The sequence below is a fragment of the Eurosta solidaginis genome, chromosome 4 (assembly GCF_040869045.1).
Source record: "Eurosta solidaginis isolate ZX-2024a chromosome 4, ASM4086904v1, whole genome shotgun sequence".
NCBI classification, from domain to species: domain Eukaryota; kingdom Metazoa; phylum Arthropoda; class Insecta; order Diptera; family Tephritidae; genus Eurosta; species Eurosta solidaginis.
The window spans coordinates 146564063-146583345 of NC_090322.1; the positions used below are offsets into that span (position 1 = coordinate 146564063).

The 19283-nt window shown below is 35.1% G+C and overlaps 2 protein-coding genes across 19 annotated transcripts in view; one reads left to right on the forward strand and one right to left on the reverse strand.

Moving 5' to 3' along the window:
• Window positions 1-5874, forward strand: part of LOC137250449 (venom carboxylesterase-6) — a 32654-nt gene extending 26780 nt beyond the window's left edge. The window contains exons 2-8 of the mRNA XM_067783288.1: window positions 2592-2735; window positions 2838-3177; window positions 4386-4588; window positions 4647-4994; window positions 5069-5234; window positions 5303-5438; window positions 5505-5874. Of these exons, the coding sequence (XP_067639389.1) occupies window positions 2592-2735; window positions 2838-3177; window positions 4386-4588; window positions 4647-4994; window positions 5069-5234; window positions 5303-5438; window positions 5505-5718 (1551 nt within the window). The 3' untranslated portion in view covers window positions 5719-5874. The remainder of the gene's footprint in view (window positions 1-2591; window positions 2736-2837; window positions 3178-4385; window positions 4589-4646; window positions 4995-5068; window positions 5235-5302; window positions 5439-5504) is intronic.
• A 7687-nt stretch (window positions 5875-13561) lies between these two features.
• The window catches only part of Usp2 (Ubiquitin specific protease 2), a 77387-nt gene continuing 71665 nt past the window's right edge, over window positions 13562-19283 (reverse strand). For all 18 annotated transcript variants that reach the window (XM_067783279.1, XM_067783276.1, XM_067783277.1 and 15 more), the window contains one exon: window positions 13562-19280. In XM_067783279.1, the coding sequence (XP_067639380.1) occupies window positions 19208-19280 (73 nt within the window). In that variant the 3' untranslated portion in view covers window positions 13562-19207. The remainder of the gene's footprint in view (window positions 19281-19283) is intronic.

The window sequence follows — 19283 nt, forward strand, 5'->3', positions numbered from 1 at the left end:
AACTTTTTCTGGACTATGTCGGGATAATTTAGGAACCCTTCGTGGATATTTTATTGATGGTTTTTGAGATCCGTCTGGGAGCCCATCATGGTCATTTCGGAACTCTTCCGGGACTATTTCGGGATCATTTTGGTACCCTTCAGGGATCATTTCTGTGTGGTTCTCTGGATAGGTCTAGAATCGTGTCGTTGGCATTTCGGGTTTTTTGGGACTATTCCGGGAACTTTTGAAGAACCTTCCGGGGCATTTCTGGACGGTTTTCGGGATTCGACCGCGATATCCTCGGGGTCATTTCATGGATTTTTCTGGACAATTTCGGGATCATTTGGGGATCCTATCGGGTTATCAGCTCATTTAGATCTTTTTTTACGCAATTACAAAAATTAAATGCATTAGACAGAAAAAGCACTTTAAACAGATAACTTGATTAGCCTGCTTATTTCATTTTCTCTTTGCGGACCGGGCCGCGTGTAAAGGCTGGTTTTTTATAAGCGTGGCCAAAGGCCGCCTATGCAGAAAGGTGTTCTACGCAGAATTACTGTGCATGGCGCAGCCGTTGTGGATCGGCTTTTTCCAGAATATTGACTTCCATAATATTGATTTCTGGTGTTTCGACTTCCGGAATTATGCATGCATGACCTCTTTAACATTGTTAACATTATATTTTAATACAGAATTTTGCAATACAGAATTTTGTAATACAGAATTTTGTAAGCAGAATTTTAGAAAGCAGAATTTTGTTCAAGCAGAATTTTTTTGCAATTTACAGAATTTTTTCACCCAGAATTTTGTAATACAGAATAATGACACGCTCCCAATTAAAGTTATTCACCATCTATTAATTTTCTGAATGACGGCATTTCAACTGTGGAAAGGGGACTCATACTTTCGAGCACATAGGTAACAAGTCTTCATGTTTTTTCTGACGGCTCGAACGGTTCAATTTTTTTCTAGCACCAGATGTACTGTTCTCCAGCTTTTCCCGTTTTTTCTGCACATATGGCTTATATCGATTTTCATAAGCTTCTGCGTGCACTCTCTAGAAGAAAATATGCAGATTAAAACAAAATTTTTTCTTATTACGCAGATATCGAAGTTATGTCACTTGAGCCTTTTTAATGTTATGTAGGTCGTATCATACGGCTATCTTCAGCGGGTGATAGAGACCTTTAAAATCAGGTGATCGAGTCTATTTGTCCCCAAATGACCCGAGGGAGTCCCCAAAAAGATCCCGGAATGACCCACGAATGACCTCCAAATGACCCCGAGGGAGTCCCCAAAAAGATCCCGGAATGACCCCAAATGACCCCGAGGGAGTCCCCAAAATCACCCCGGAATGACTCCGAAATGACCCCGAGGAAGTCCCCAAAATCATCCCGGAATGACCCCCAAATGACCCCGAGGGAGTCTCAAAAAGGTCACGGAATGACCCCGGGAGGACCCCGAGGTACTCCCCTAAACCATGCCAAAGTGTCCCAGAAATTACCCCCAAACGGCCTCCAAAAAACCCCGCGAATACTCCCCAAAATAATCTCAATATTACCCTAAGAAGCTTCAGAACTACACGCGAACTGGTTACGCATATGGGTATATTTTCAGGGCATCTCGATGGTTTATTTTTTTATTTTTGAATAACTGAATAAAAACTAAAAATTTATTGTTATTCCAAATTTTGTAAATAATGAATAATAGCTCAACTCTTTATTCAAAATTTGCAAAAATAAGAATGGGCGTTTATCATCAATTAGAATATTTTGAATAACGAGAAAATGTTATTCATTATTCAAGAAATGCTTGAATAAAAAATAACTTTTTATTCATCAATCAAAAAATTTAAAATGATGAATAATTTTTTATTTTTTATTTTGATTTGTTTCATTTCAAAATGACTCAACCCTGGTATGTATGTGTGTAAATGGCTTACTGTCGTTGCGTTCATGTACATAAGTGTGGCTGCCTGCTTTATTGTTGTTGTGGATTTATTTAGTAGCAGCATAGTGATGTGTAGAATTGATAATATTCGCCACAATATCAATATCATCATTATACGCCAGTAATTGTATGCTTTTATAACCTTGTTCAATACACTTTGGAAATATTTAAATCATTCTAAAATGAAAATGAAAAATTTTCTAGTAAAATTTTTACTAATTGAATTATAATCAGATGTTAATTTTGATATCAAACTGAGATGAGAGATGTGGTGAATTTAAAATTTTTTAACATTAAAAAGAGTGAGTACCCTAAACATAAATTAAATTTACTTATAGTTACCCTTTTTTCTTGCAGGGTACTATTTGTAATTAGTTTTTTATACAAACTTTTTATGCTTCAGCATATTGAAATTATAATATATTCAAAGTTAATTATGTTAATAAGCTCAAGCCTAGCGACGGTTGTGGACTACTAAAACATGTTCAAGTGCTCATGAATAAAAAAAAATTATGTGACGAGATTTAGACTCGAAATAAAAGAAGAGTTTATCAAAAAAGCAAAACGAGTACTAACCTGTTTACTAATAAGTTATATAAAATTTAAATAAAATTTTACTAACTTCCAAACATACACATGTTCTCTATGTTTCTTTATAGCCACCCGTACCACATGCTCCATGGGCAGGTGAAAGGCAAGCCACACAAGATTCACCTAAATGCATACAACGTGATCCATATCGACGAGATTTAGATATTGAAGGTAGCGAAGATTGTCTATATCTGAATGTTTACACACCAGAGGTAAAATATTTAAACATAGATATGTATAAAATGCGATATATTTACGTATGTAGATAATCAATCCTTAGATAATCAATCCTTCACTTTTGTAACTATTTACAGGATCTTCCTCCTAACACCCCACTGCCTGTGATGGTTTACTTTCATGGCGGTGGCTTTCAATGCGGTGCTGGCATTAGCAGCTTTTATGGACCTGACTTTCTACTCGACCATGATGTTATCTTGGTTATAGGCAACTATCGCGTCGGTCCATTGGGTTTTCTTAGCACTGAAACGCTAGATTGTCCAGGCAATTTTGGCTTGAAGGATCAAGTTGAGATTTTACGTTGGGTGCAGCAAAATATTGCTGCATTTGGTGGTAATGCGAATAGTGTAACGATTTTTGGTAATAGTGCCGGGGGTGCCAGCGTTACATATCATATGCTCTCAAATTCGTCAAAAGGTAAGAAAAACAAACTTTTGACTTTAATATTTACCTACTAACATTCACATCAATTAATAAACGTAATATAGTGGAAGACTAGTCATGCTCTACCTATTTTATCCAATATAGATTAACTTCGACCTTATTATGTACTATGAAATTGCACCTTTCCCACCTTTTGAAAGCGTTCTTAACTGATTTAGTCGGAATCAATATAAATACATATAGCTCAGACTTCAGCGCTATTAGCACAAGTATGTTTATCAACTGTCCCGCCCTGCAAAACTGTCGCTTTGCGTGACTGTCGCTCCCATTCTTTTTGCAAAGTAGTTCGCCCTCAATCTCTTTACAGCTGGCGAATTTAACATGTCGAGGTCCTAGGCCGCTGAAATTGTTCCGCGCTGAATTACGTTTTCCATAGTTCCAGAACTGACGCCGCACTAATACGGTTCAGTCAGTTCTTTGATAGTCTTGCGAAAAATTAGTTTTGCTTAGAGTGATGGATTGTTCCTAATCGGTGTCCATAGTTCTTCCACCTGTTCGAAGGCTACTTTTAAGAGCATCAGTGGCTGTGCGTAGCGAATGAGAAATATGTTCCCACTGTTCTTGTGTACTTTCTTACGTAGATTGATCTCAGGGAGCAAAAGTGGAAGAAGGAAATGGAATGAGATTCAATATGCCAACCCTCCAACCAACTATGCATTTTTTATACGACCTAAGGTGTTGCAGTGAACTTGTACGTATTTTTATAGGACTTTTCTCCTGAAGTCTGTGTATATGTCTCAATAGTAATGTCGCAAACTTAAGCTCATATACTTTTTTCTTAGTTTACCCAGCTCCTTACTTCAGCTGGGGAAGTCGATTCTACTTCTGGGTTTCATGGGAGAACTCCAAGTAACTCCAGATATCCGTATCGCGATAACTGACACCAATTAGGAGCACCAAGGGAGAGACGCATGGACGATCGAGTCTCAGTGTAGGTCTTAAACCTCCTCTGCAACTGAATATGCGAGAGACATACTTTCTTTGTCCACCTTATCCCTTGGGCTTTTATCTTATGTGCGTAAAGCTCATCATTAAACCTAAAGTACGCTCAATTTACCGTAAAAGTTTTGTCTCGAATACCCAAAGGCCGTCCCATAACACTGTTCAGCTTAAAATAAATTTGGATATTAATCTAATCTCGTTTGCTACCTATGTTGTAATTATTTAAATTGTTTTATCAGGTCTCTTTCACCGTGGCATCATACAATCGGGTACCTATTTCAACCCTTGGGCCCAACCCCAACACAAAGGAGTTTCCGCGCAGCGTGCACGTAAGGCAGCAGAATTGGTTGGCTGCGATGAGAACGCTCAATGGCCGGAGCTTTTGAGCTGTTTACGTGGCAAGAGCGCCAAAGCAATTGTTACCACACTCTATCAACTATTCGTAAATATAAAAACAAAAGCTTGCATGTAGACAAAAAAATATATTTTCTGTCGCCTAGGAATGGGATTACGATCCCATGGTACCCTACCAACCGGTTGTGGAGCCTCTCCATGATAGCGCTTTCCTTACCGTTTCACCACGTGACGTGAGCGTGCCGCATGGATTTTCTTTACCCGTCATGATTGGCGCCACCTCAGAGGAGGGTTTGCTTAAAACTGCAGCAATACTGAATATACCCGGGCTCTTGGAGGAATACAAGCAGAAATTCTATACCATATTACCCATCGAACTGCAATACGATCATCACGCACCGGAAGTGCGTGCGGAAATAACACGAAAAATTGATGAATTCTACTTTAAAGACGGTCACAACTATGATAAATATAATCATATGAATTTCACCGATGTAAGTACATAAATTACTTTCTTCTTTTACCCTGTTACTCAAACATTTAACATACACTCGCTCACTAATCGCAGCTCATCTCAGATGGCTGGTTCCTTGCTGGAATCGATGAATACATACGTCAACTAGTGGCGGCCGAAAAATCAACGAAAACCCCACCGTTTTATGCGTATCTCTTTGAGCATCGCGGGCCAGCTAGTTTTTCAGAGCTATTCCATGGTGGAAGAGAGGATTATTATGGTAAGCTCAAATGAAAGAGTGATCTGTGTATAATTTAAAAAAAAATTACTTCTTTGGTTTTTCAAAAGGCGCTTGCCATGCTGAGGAGCTGCAGTATATCTTCCCGGTAGCTTCTGAGCTATTCGTTAGTGCCACGCCCACCACAGCTGATATAAAGCTACGTGCGGCTATACTACAGATGTGGGTGAATTTCGCTAGAGAAAGGTATGTTTTTTCTTAGCTTTCAGTGTGCTTTTTTCCTTATTGTCTTTCTCTCTCTCTTTTACTCAGCAATCCCACTCCGTCGAACTCTAAACTCGCACACTGGGACGCGGTAAGAGGTTATCCAATAAATTATGCCCGCTTAGGTCACAAATCAGCAGATGAATTTATTGTTCTTCAAATGGATCGTGGTTTATACGTTGATCGTATGAACTTTTGGTATCAACTCAAGCCCCACATTTCAGCCGAAGAGCGTAAGAGGAATGTGAAAGATGAATTGTAAAGTTGAAAAACTTTGAAGTTAAACTCATGCAGTAAAGTACGAGCATAGAAAAAGTTTAACTCATTCATTATAAGGATAAGTACAGGAAAGTATTTGAAACAAATAAAATAATTTTAAATAAGACGTAAATAAAACCGTAAATAAAATAAAAAAGAAGCTCTTGTCTCTATTCAGATATGCGGATATTACCATACCTGTTACTAATATTATTGGTGTTGCCCCAAATTCTTACCTTTAGCTCTACCTATTGATGTCCTCCTGAAGGCAAACCTGTACCAAAAAGTCGACAGAAAGGGGAAGATTTTCAGACCGGAACATATTCCTCTAGGTCTGAGAATGGCGACATCTTAGCAGGCGTACAAATTGGGCTTGAGGTGGGGAGGAAGCACTTCTACTCATTCCCATATAGCGACGGTGATTGGGAGACAATGTACTTCCGGCCGAGCCGCTCAAACATAGAGGCGTAGGGTTGGTAAAGAGCATGCATCAATACTTATGCATAATGTGGTCAGACGGTCGCAGTCCATAATAATGGCGATTACGCAAACAGCGCTAATTACCGCGCAAATCATTAGGATGATATCGCATGTAAGGTTATATCTATCGTATTGCGCCAAAAACTGAGGTCCAAAGACAACGAACTCATTGAACATTATCGTTGCTCCTTCAGATCTCATAAATCTACTCTCCTCCAGATCATCACGATACATCAAATTCTGGTGAAGACTCACGATAAGAGAATCGTCGTATTTTTGTTGGCCTGAAAGTATGTAGCTTCTGATAGCGCGAAATAAAATTGCCTATACATCTGAATTTTATTTCGCCGCAAAGCTTTTATGGTTTTGCCAAATGTCGTGAAGCAACACCACCAGCATCGAAAGAATTTGAAAGCACCTTTGCGTGCTGTTATATCCTCTTCCAGTTTGCGTCGTGCTCCTTTTAATTTTTCTTACAAATTGGCGGGACGGGACCTACATGTTTTACGCCCAACGGCCTCTGCAAGGCAGATGAATTTCCACTGAGAAGCTTTTCTTGGCAGAAATACATTCGGACTGTTTGCCAAATCACTTCCGAGGGACGACCCCGCTTAGAAAAACTGTTTTCTAATTGAAACAACTTTTTTCTAAAGTTTCGATGTTGCAGGCGGTGTGGTAGGCGGAGCACGCTACCACACCAGGGCGCCCGCTGTTATAAGGGCGTACAAATACCGTAAGTCCCGCATTCTCTTAGACAAAGAGAGGGTTTTGCTGTGAACCATAGCAGGGCGAAGTAATTGCAGTCATTCGTGCTCTTGGAGGTGATGTCACTGAAAGGAGAAGCACTGCTGCCTACTTTGAATTTACAGGGCAATTACAAAGAAAAAGGTCAAGGGGTCTGCCTACGTTGTCAACGGCGTATATAGACAGTCTAATGACTAGCTATAGGAATTTTAAGCAGACATTAACAAAATGCTACGAACAAAAGGTTGGTATATTCGTTGGCCCTGTTGTTCTAGCCTAGAAAGTATTTCTTTAGATACCCATATTTAAAAGCAGTGGAAAATTGGGGAGAGGGGGGGCTTGTTTTTGGCTCACAGATCACTTATGACTCCAATGCCTTCATCCACTAGCTTAGAAGAGGTTGTGTTAGACTGCAAGACATTTAAGGCTGCTTGACGATGTGACATAATGAGAGTACTCCTCTTAAGATTAGCCTCATTGTAGACATTGTCTACCGCAAACTTCTATTGCATGGATTTCTACCTGAACTATAGTGGAGCAGCATCCCATTGGTATATTTCTTGAAGGTCCGCCCCTAGATGTCAGCTCCCGTTGTCCGTCATAAAATGTCGATCCATCCATGAACCAGACCTGAGAGTCAGGGTCAGTATGTGAATTTGCTGTTTCCCTAAGAATTCCGTTCATAATGGACGTTATGAACGTAATGCTTATACTCCCACATTTTTTTAATTGAGACTAAAATCTTTATAACTTTTGCGAATATTAGCAGTTTTACATATCACTATGCTGCTACTAAATAAATGCACAACAACAATAAAGCAAGCAACCACACATATGTACATGTACACATTAAAGCAAGCAGTCACACTTATGTACATGTACACATCAAATCAAGCAACCACACATACACATAACCAGCAGCTTGAAGCAAAGAGATTATTTCACATACAAATCACGTTATCATCAGCAGAAGTTGTTACTCACACATACGCACGCATATAGCTAAATAAACAAGTATGAGATACAACTGTTCCAGAAAGCATGTTCGGGAAAAGTCTAGACGTTATGAGAAATATGGGAACGAAGCAACAGAGTATAAAAGCAGCGCAAGCTGAAGAATAATGCTCAGTTTGATTTTAACACGCTTTAGCAAAGTACGCGAGTATTGTAATTGTACTACTCCCAAGTAGTCTTCATAAAGACCATTTTGCCATACTGAATATTGGAGTTATTTATTCGACAGTTCAGAGATTCGAACGATAGCAGAAGGTGCAAAATAAACAGGAATTTCCCAAAATTCGTTCATTACATTGCGTATTGCATTCACTTTTCAAGAAGCTGTCGTCAAAGCTGTCAAAATCACTTTCTAGCTGAATCTGAAACAAGAAAAACTATGGTAAATAAAATCGACTTTCGCTGCTCCCAGCCATTTAAGAACTTACCTTCATTACAACAAAATGAAACGATAGAAATTTATTAGCGCTCCTTTTTGTATGTAGAATAGTAATTTTATTGCTATTGTTCATTTAATAAATAAATAAATAAATTTTAATTCTTTTGATTTGATCAACAATTGTTTTAAAGTTTTCAACCATAAAAACAACAAAAGACTTTTTAACAAAAAATAACTACTTGCATATATTTTACGTTTAAAAAACATAATCACAAGACACACACACAAATTAAATTTAATCGATATAAATTATTTATGCATACATATTTCATTAGTTTTTATTTTTTATTTTTTTTTTTTCTAATAAATAAATTAACAGCGGCATAAAATAAATAACGAAATTTGTGACACGTACTTTAATTATGATTTTAAAAATATTAAATTTTTTCATTGCTCTATAATAGTTATATTTGTTTTGTTTATTTGTTATATAAACAATTTATTGGTGTGTAAGTGTGTGTGTTTGACATTTGAGTGTAAGATTGTTTTTATCTTAATTTGTTGATACACAGCACAGCAGCATTAATTATCACGGTTTAAGTTTCTATTGCCTCTTTGAAATGTGCAACATTTACCAATACTGCTTGTATGTTTGTATGGAACTGAACAAATATGGTTGCTGTTGTATTTGTAGCATCATTATACATTATTTTATTGCTATGTATTTTTTTTTTTTTTTCATACATATTTGCCTATGCATACATATGCTAGATATGAGTGTGTTTACTGTTAGCGTGATTTGTATAATTTTCTTTTTTTTTTCTTTTTGAGTATGCCTTAATTATGTGGGAAAGAAAATTCTTTGTATATGTTTGGAGCATTCCATTTTAAGTGACCAAACATAGAAATCGCACTATTTCGAAAAAGAATAATAAAATATGAAACTAACGCATAACCCGCAAAACCAATTATAATGACATCAACAAAAGCAAATCGAATTCTTACTCAATTCGCCGTAAAACAGAAGAACAAATCTAAATAAAACTAACGTTATGTCATTTTATGTACTGACAACCTACGATACCAGACGTTCCTATGAAAATCACAAGGCCAAGCAATCAGCTGATGGCATGCCATCGTCTTGCACTGAATTCTCTTTGATCAAGGCGAAAGATAAAAGCAAAGCGAATTCGGACCAAATGTGTTAGGGAGTTAAGTCAAAAGAAAATTCACGCCCCTTTCGTCTCACTGACGTGCTGAGACAGTTTTCTGAATTTTTTGCCTCTTGGTTCAATTCAGTTTTTACTAAATTTTGCTTCGACCTTCATTATTTTCGATATTTTTATAAAAATATGTATTATTATTTCGTCTCACTGACGTGCTGAGACAGTTTTCTGAATTTTTTGTCTCTTGGTTCAATTCAGTTTTTACTAAGTTTTGCTTCGACCTTCATTATTTTCGATATTTTTATAAAAATATGTATTATTATATAACACCAACAATCCAAATATACCCTTAAGACTTTTTAGAAAATTCGGGAAAATTCTGCGAATTTTCATGCACATTTTTAGCTTTCAGTAAGAATTTTTAGAATTTTGTCTCTCAGATCCTTCTTTTGTTTTTTCAAAACGAATTTTTGTCCTGAAAAATGATGTAGTCTCAGCAAACACAGTTTCTAACGTTAGAGTAATATTGTAATTTAACATTAGAATTCTAATGTAGTTCTCTAGTGCATTTCAAATCGAAAACTAGGTTAGAGAACTAGGTTAGAATTCGACAGTGAAACGGTTCGAATAACACTAGAAATGCTATGTTATGATTATTGTCACAGTTATCGATCATATGCACGACATTATCACTCATTCTTAGTGTTATACAAACAAAATAAAAATAGTGGAAATATTACAAGTTGCGAAACAAGTTTTTTTATTTATAATAAAAAATACTAGTAAGTGTAAATGAATCAAAAAAGTTAAAAAATGAAAGAGAGCAGATTATTGAAGTGCTATTTGAATGGCATGAAGAAAACGCTTCCTCATCCGTACCTCAAACCAACGCTGAGCTCAATCTTTAAGTACGGTTTTAATTTAATATAATAGAAAAAGCCTTTGAAATATGTTCATTCTTAATACATAAGATTATAACCAAATAAAAGTATTTGATATAATGAAGCAATGAAAATTTCGCTGATTTTAAATAATTTTAATTTTAAAAATTAAAACTTAATTGCGTATCACTTCAAAATTCTCATTAGAAACTCATTAGAATTTGACGTTAGAATTCGATTAGAATTCTAACCCTTTTCTCGATATCGAGAACTAAGTCCCCTTTTTGTCGAGAATGCTATAATTCGCGACAGTTTCGCAAATCGTCCTCTAACCTTCTACCTTAGAGAAATACATTAGAATTCGATTCGTCTTCTAATCGTTTTCTAACCTAAATGTTTGTTGGGGTGTGGCAACCGTGATCATGAAATAGACCAAGCCTGTCAAATTTCAGCGAAAAGTACGCAATTTTTTCTTCAAATACCAGAATGGTAAATTTTTTCTGCTGATTTTACCCACAGCGAAACAAATGGAAATTGGAAATGAATATATAGCTAAACTATTCATTTCATAAAATATTTCAACCAAAGTATTATAAATTTCAGATCGGTTCAGGACGATCTTATAGATTATGCATAAATAAAAGCTAAAAATTTTAAAATTGTATATGTAATTAAAACAACCTTTTATAATTTTCATAAGTTCCAGATCAGAGCGGGGGGCGATCGCCCCCCTTGCGCCCCCTGGATCCGCCACTGCCAGCATATTTTCCTTTATGGTTTTTGACAAAACTTGCAACACATTGACGAATTTGCCAAACTCAGTAAATTCAATAGACGATTTCTCAGAAGCAAAAAAAATTTTCTAAAAGCTCGATTTTGAAGAGTAGGAGTGGTACTTTCAGAAATAATAACCTTTAAAAATAAAAAAATTCTAGATGTGGCATGACCTTAAATATATCTAATAAAAATTAGATTTTTGCACTTTTAGATTAGAATATCTCAAAAGCTTGAAGAGACGCGACCGTTTTGACCCAGATTCGAGTGCCATCGATTTATATAAATTTTTTTTTGTTCCCCCCGGTGTAATGCTCGTTTTGCTCTTAAAAGTGGTATATTTAAGAAACTAATTTTAAATTATTTAAATCTTTTCAAAAATCCCGGCACTAAAGGCACATAATTCCGGAATTTTCGAGGATTTAAAAAAGACAGGGATATCGGGATTGTCATCTCTAGCCCTGAGTCACCGTAAATTGCTTAAAGAATCATAGAACAATCAGCTGATGGCATGTCGTGATCTTGTGCTGGTTCGCGTTGCATCGTACACTTTGTGCTCCCTTTTTTCAACACGCAGAAATCGAACATTTTCGATATAAAAGCGATTTTGAAAAGTTTCACCGAACTGGCAACCGTGATAGTGAACTTTCACTCAACAATTGATAAATGAGTGTGGTTTATGCAATTTTAAGATATTATACACTTTTACAAATTTTACAAGCATTATTTATTAAAAGTTTGAAACTGTGCTTAACTTAAGTAAAAAAAATGGTTTCTTGAAACTATTGTTTTTTCGATTTCAAAAAAATTGGTCAACTTTTAATAGAATGCACCCGTTTTATGTCCACTTTCCAAGCCATTTTTTGTATGTGTAGCAACTTATTAATTACCTTATTGTTTGTGTTGTTCTGAAATTTTTCGTTTCAAACCTCGCTTAGCCTAAGAGTGAAAGTTTCATATTGGCTGCTTTGTATCTGACAACCTTTATTTCTTCAATTTTTTTTGTGTTAGCTATATTGCTTTGTATTTGTTGTTAGTATTTATATAGCATTTTTTAGTGATTTCATTATTCTAATTTATTTAAAGTGTTCGTTTTAGGACTAGCTTTCATTTTTTGTAGTTTTTATTAATTTTTTATCTTGTATGCATAATTAGAAACTTATTTTTATTTTTCGTTTTTCTTTGCTTTCCTATAAGGGCCATTTCTCTTTATCGGGTTATTCGACCACTTACGATTTCAACGAATTTCGATAAAGACTTTCTTTCACGAATATCGAAAAGGATCAAAAAAGGACAGCATTAAACAAACATGTTTTTGCGAGTTTATTGCTATAGCATCGCTAAAAGTATTGCGGTTTAACAACTATTTTTGAGAAAGCTCGGATCTGTGAAAAGCGGTGAAGTTTTGAAACTGAAGTCTTCGGTTGCTAATAATATTATTTATATCATACTTATTCCCCCATTCAAAAAAAAAAAAATATCCTAGATAGTTTTTCAAACGACCAATTTTCCCTTTTAAAAAAATGTTGAACTAAAATTTGCTGCCGTAATAAAAATTGATACATTTTTTTTAATTCGAAAATTTAAAAAAAATATTTCATTCTTATATTTATTTATATTTTAATGTTAATTTTCTATATAATATACATACAAAGAATTGTTAAACAATGTGCACATTTAAGTTAAAGCCGTTAAAATTTTAATTTGTTTTGCATGATTGTTTAACTATTTGGAACCTGTTAGAGTTTAAGGTTTGTCGGAACAACACAAAAAAAATTTGCTTAAAAACTGCTAAAATGTTAACAAATTTTTTTTTGTCTTTTGTTGAAAGTTCGATCTTTGATTGAATAAAAGTCTTGAATCAAAATTACAGCAAATTGAAAGTGGACGCCGCCTACCATTGGACGATTTGACATAAAATTACCCGTATATGTACACCTGCGTTTAAAAAAAACAAATCAGCAAAAATTGTTTGCAAGTTTTATCAGTGATTTTTTTTTTCTGAATTAAATACTCTTTACTAAATTGTATAAAAAAAACGATGTAAACAAATTTTGAAAAAATTTAAAAAAAACATTCGAAATTTCGAGCTTTTCAAAATCTTTATGAAAATTTCAAATTTGTTTTAGAATTGAAGCCAATTTATGGGTATGTACTTTTGTATTTGTTGTTGTTGTTGTTGCTGTTGTTGTTGTTGCTGCTGTTCTTTTTGTTGTTGTTGTATTAACGATAAAGACACTCGCCGAATGTTTTGGGAAGTGTTATCGATGTTGATGGTCATTTGTCGTATATAGGTCCGGTACGTTCCTGTTACAAAGCACCATCGAGGTACCAACCCGACCATCTCGAGAACGATTATATGACCACATTAAACCTTCTGGGCCATCCCGCCCCCCCCCCCTACCCCCATGGACTTGTAGTCGCCAGAGCGTCGCCTGCTAAACATGTGTATGATACATTCATATTTGTAACAGGATTCCCCTCGCGTATGTGAAGTTGACAATTGGAATGCGGAAGCTTTGAAGATATAAAGCTTTGTATTGAGCTTATCAACCCCTTGATACCGCATACTTTTGTAGTCTAATTCATTTCAGTACAAATTTAAATCTCTTGAAATTCGCATTAATATTGTGGCGAATATTAGCATTTCGATACATCACTATGCTGCTACTAAATAAATGCACAACAGCAGTAAAGCAAGCAGCCACACATGCATGTAAACAGCGAAGCTAACAGCAGAGTGAATATTTTACATGCATACATGTAGGCAGCAGCTAAGAGCAGAATTTCTTACTCACATATACACACGCATATAACTAGAAGACAAACCGTGAATATCAGATATATAAAGGAGAAATATAGAAGTAGCTGTTAGCGAAAAGTCTAAACCTTAGGAGAAATGGGTGAACGAGACAATAGGGAGTATAAAAGCAGCGCAAGCTTAGGAATAATGAATCAGTTTGATTTTAAACACGCTTTTAGTGAAGTACGAGAGTATTGTGAAGTACTACTGCCACAGTTGAGTTGTAAATAACGAATATTTTGCCATACTGAATGTTTTTTATTTGACAGTTCAATGATTTAAACGTTAACAGAAGGTGCATAATAATCAGGAATTTCCCAAAATTCGTTACAATATGGAAGAAATTCTAAAGAAAGATTTGGAAATTTTCATGAAGATTTTGAAAAAAAAAATTCTCAAATTTTTTCGAAAACCTTTTCGAAACTGTTCAAAATGTTTTTTGCTGCTTTCATTTTACTCGCAGCCGCATGCTTTTACATACATTTATTACCTAATACATACAAACAATTGTGTATGCACTTGTAGTTCGCATATTTGTTCAAGTAGGAATTATTAATTTTCAACACTCTAACTATGGGCTAGCTAATCTAAATATTATTTAAAATTTGCAAAATTTAAATATATATATATATTTTTTTGTTAATTTCTATCTCAACTTCACCTTTTCACGTTTATCTGTTTGGACGCTCATTTTTACTTTATTACATTAAAGTTAGTATGCAAAAAAAAAACAAAAAAAGCGCATTCGTTTGTTGACCAATTTTTCTTGTTGCTCTTTTTTAAATCTCGTTTTTAGTATATTTGTGTATTGTTAGAAAACTAGTTTAATAAAACAAATTTATAAAATTTGTAATTTTGTCAACAGCAGGCTCAGTTATAATGGAGTTTATAAAAAGATAAACGCTGTTACCGTTGCCTCTAATCGGTTTCAAAATCATAGCAGAAACCAGAAAATATCTCAATTGAAAAAACTAAAATTTTGTGTTTTTTATCAGTGGCTCTATTCTCTAACTCGCTTCGAAAAATAATCATATTCGAATTTAGTCTTTGACTCCAATTTATAAAAACAGTCTGTGGTCCCTTTCTTCGACTTAATTAGATTTTTAACTCTATTTTGGAATTGAACAAATTTTTGAAAGAAGGTAAACAGAATTACAAAACTACAAAGTTATTAATTCTATCAATTTCTCTATTATGCACCCAGAGTCAAAAGTTAGATGGTATTTAGTTTAGTAATCAACTCGACTTGGTTTCAATAATGAGGAAAATATCTGAGTCGGGAATTCAGATTGCTTGTAATTCTTTAATTTATTTTCAAATCAAGTTAAAAAAAAGCCCCACTTCGAGCTGTTTCTTTTGTTGATTTTTACAAATAATTTCGAAACCGAATATAAATTTACGAAACAAAAAAAATACTTGTTAAGGAATCTATGTACGTCCTGGGCCCGTATCGTGTCTTACGATTCGTATCGGAATCTGTTTTTAATCAATTTATAAATATGAAGCTGCCAAACTATTTATACAAATTATGATAAATTATAAATCCAACTAGTACGCGAAGTCTCCAGTTCACATATGACGTTATTCGGACTCACGATTTCAGAGCTATTTTGATTTAATGTTTGAGTGAAAACTTGGTTTCAATGCGAAACGTAACACACGATACTGGCCCAGTTTTTACGGTTTGAAAACACATAGTACAACTTCAAATGCAAAGATGGAATTTGACAATAAAAAAAATTGAGTTACGGACTAAAGCTTTTTTTAAGTACTGTCAACACCAAAGCAACAACAAAGTTTTTAAAATCCATTTGAAGCTATTGCTACATATTTCCCAATTTCAACTCTAGTACCAACATCTATTGGATTCAATAATAATTTCGAATATGTTTAAATTTTAAAGGCGGACTATCCCGACTGTTGGTTTGAAAATACGCTATCTTACATCTTAGCAAACGTACGGCTAATGCCAGCAGTTCAGTAAAGAACAATTTATCTCAAAATTTGTTTACAAAAAACATCCGATTCTGCTTAAAAAGTATTGAATCTTTGTTAAGACAAGGTGTTTTTAGAACGTTCTTGTGTGAAGTTCTGAAAGCTTTTTTGGAAAAAAAAAAATTTGAATAGTGGGTTCTTTAATCGTTTAAAGATTGTGATAATGATGATGAGAGGGCGTTTCCGAACCGGCAGCCGAAATAGTGTTATGCCCCTATTACCGTTTACAACTCAACTTAGTTGGGTTGTAATTAAAACAACTCAACTCCTGTTTGGTATTACGAATTACAACTTATTTCAGTTGAAGTTGAATTGATGTTGCCAACCTAAAAAAGTGATGATATGATAGATAAATGAACAGATGATCAATTTGTGGCGGAAATCAAGCGTGGCTTTTTTAATAGCAAAATGGATATCAGTTAAATAATATTAAATTTATTTTATAACAACGAACATTTTGGTGAGAAAATTGACATGTCGCGAAAACGGAAATAATTCGCATGATCACCTCAATCCCTTAGAACTACCAAGCACCAAGTAAGAAAACGTTCAAGTGACAAATGATGAGCTTCTAATAAAGTTATTTTGCAGATTTGTAAGTTATTTTCGGTTAAGTAAGGAAGAATATTGCTCGAGGGACGGCTGTACCCCTATTTTAAAACTACACTCCTTGCTGCCGGCAGCTATCGCAATTGCTGTGGAAATGATTTTAGTGTTGGAGTAGACAACATCTACGGTTAATAAAGAGGTTTTAGATATTGAGCAGCATATTTGTGCGAAGTGGGTTAAAACCCATATGACTCCAGAGCAAAGCGCTACAAAAACCGCATTTTACTCTAAAACAGGATTCCCAGGAGGAGTGGGTAGTATCGATGGGACTCACGTTCGCGTAATTTCACCTATTTTGGCTGCATCCGAACTGCGCCTTGCCTCGTCCAACTTCGGAATGTTGCTCCAGAAGATCAAAAAGATGTTCAATGTAATATTTGGTTGAAAACTTGTTTTTTCTATAAATGTGTACAAAATTGCTGATTATAAAGATTGTTTAAATGAATTTAAAAAAGGTTTAATTACTCGCTTTCCATTTTTTTTTCGGCAACGTTTTACAAGGTGCCGCATCTAATTTTTCTCAAAAAGTATCAAAGGTGGTATCAAAAGACACGTTTCGACATCCGTTTAAAGAATCCGAAAGCGGAAATTAAACATTTTATTTCTGTCGAAAGATATTTACAAAAAACCCACAAAATAGCCCGAGAGGGTCCGAAATATGAGGCCCGATCCATAGTTTTTTTGCACAGAACACTTTCCTGCGCTGGCGGCCTCTGGCTGCGATTTGTAAAAATAACCCTGGTTGGGTCCAACGCCTTTCTGCATTGATGTGTACAAATAATCTGGCAAAATACAACAACCACATGAAAATTCGAAACGAAATGTTATGAAGAGAAAGTAAATTTTAAATGTTTGCATTCGGATTCTAAAAACGCAGGTGGAAACGTGTCATGTTGTTGTTGTTATTGTAGCGATAAGGTTGCTCCCTCAAGGCTTTAGGCAGTGTTATCGATGTGATGGTCCTTTGCTGGATACAGATCCGGTACGCTCCGGTAACACAGCACCATTAAGGTGCTAGCCCGACCATCTTGGGAACGATTTATATGGTCACGTTAAACCTTCAGGCCATCCCTCCCTCCTCACCACCAAGTTCCATGAGGAGCTTGGGGTCGCCAGAGCCTCGCTTTTAAGTGAAACAGGATTCGCCGCGGATAGTTGAGGTTGACAATTGGGTTTGGAGAAGCTATATATTGCGCTGGCAACTTGAAAGGGTTGCGCTACACAACCCCTTGAATCTATTTGGTATTTTAGTCGCCTCTTACGACAGGCATACCTACCGCGGGTATATTCTGACCCCCTAACCCGCTGGGTATGTCATTACCTTACCAACTTTGAAAATTTTTGTTAAAAATTAGGTGGTGAACCGTCTTGTAAAACGTTACCTTTTTTCCAAACAACTGCAAAATTGTATGAGACAATTGCTAGTAATGAGTTGTCAGATTTTGATGTTTTTGGTGTTTTTGACAACTACACCAACACAATGTTGTATACGGTAATGCCACAAAAAGTTGTAAAACTAGACAACTTCAACCGACATTTTTTTTACAGGTTGAATAGTAATCTGTAATACCAAATTGCAAAATTTCAACTGAAACAGAGTTGAGCTGTAAATGGTAATAGGGGCATTAGTTTCCACTCAGCCATATATTTTATTTTGCTAATGTAATTGAAGGACAAACCCGCTTTCTGACACATAATTTTTTTTTTTAGTAAGTCGTTTATACGCATTATTATCTGATTTTATTTATTTTAACATTTACACTTGAATATATAGGCTTATAATTTTTAGACGTTTTGTTTTTCTTCTATACATTATATACAAGTAAGGTATTTATATATGTATATTATTTATTTATCTATATAAATATATATTTTTTATATCTGTATCTTTGGACTCGATCGAAAATTGCACATTTACACATATAAAGATTTAAAGATTTTGGCGTGTAAAAATCTTCATTGTCACATCATAATAAAGTAGGTCTGTAGATGCTCCCTTTTCGTCCATTTAATCTTGAGAGTACGCAAATTTTTGGTGTTGTACTTATACATATATACGGGAGGATATTTGTAGGACACGGAGCAAAATTTATGGTTAATTGATTTAAAGGTTCTTCTTTCCAAAATGTCATTATTGAAAGTATATGTATAATTTATGTTACTTTTTTGTTTTGTTTTTAGTAATAGTTAAGTTTGTATGTATGCATACAAATAGCATAGTAGTATATGGACGTTAGTACAAGGTAAAAAATAAGAGTAGCTAATATTAGTTTTAAATAGTGGATATCGTTAGTTAGGTGACTGACTATTGGTGGTGTGTGGTATTGTTGCGGGAATTTGTTTAAGTTTCACTTTTGTTGGACAACAACGTCTTCTATTCTTTCAACCAAACTTTTTGACGTTACTTAACACATTTCTTTGAAATTTTACATTTTGTTGTTTACCATTCTTTTGCACTATCTGTTTTTGATTTGTTGTTGCTGCAGCATTCATCATAGTAGCCAATTCCGTTTTACTAAGGTACACAGGTTTGTGGTTATTAGTACATATAGCTTTTAGAGAGTGATTTTGTTGTTATGTGTTTAAGAAAGAGAGAGAGAGAGAGAGAGAGATGGGGTGTTTGGGTTTTTAACACGCATTTGGCTTGCTTACGCTCGCTCATAAAACAGTATATAGGCACTGGATGAAACTAGATTATTTTCGGACAAAGTGTCGCTCACGCTG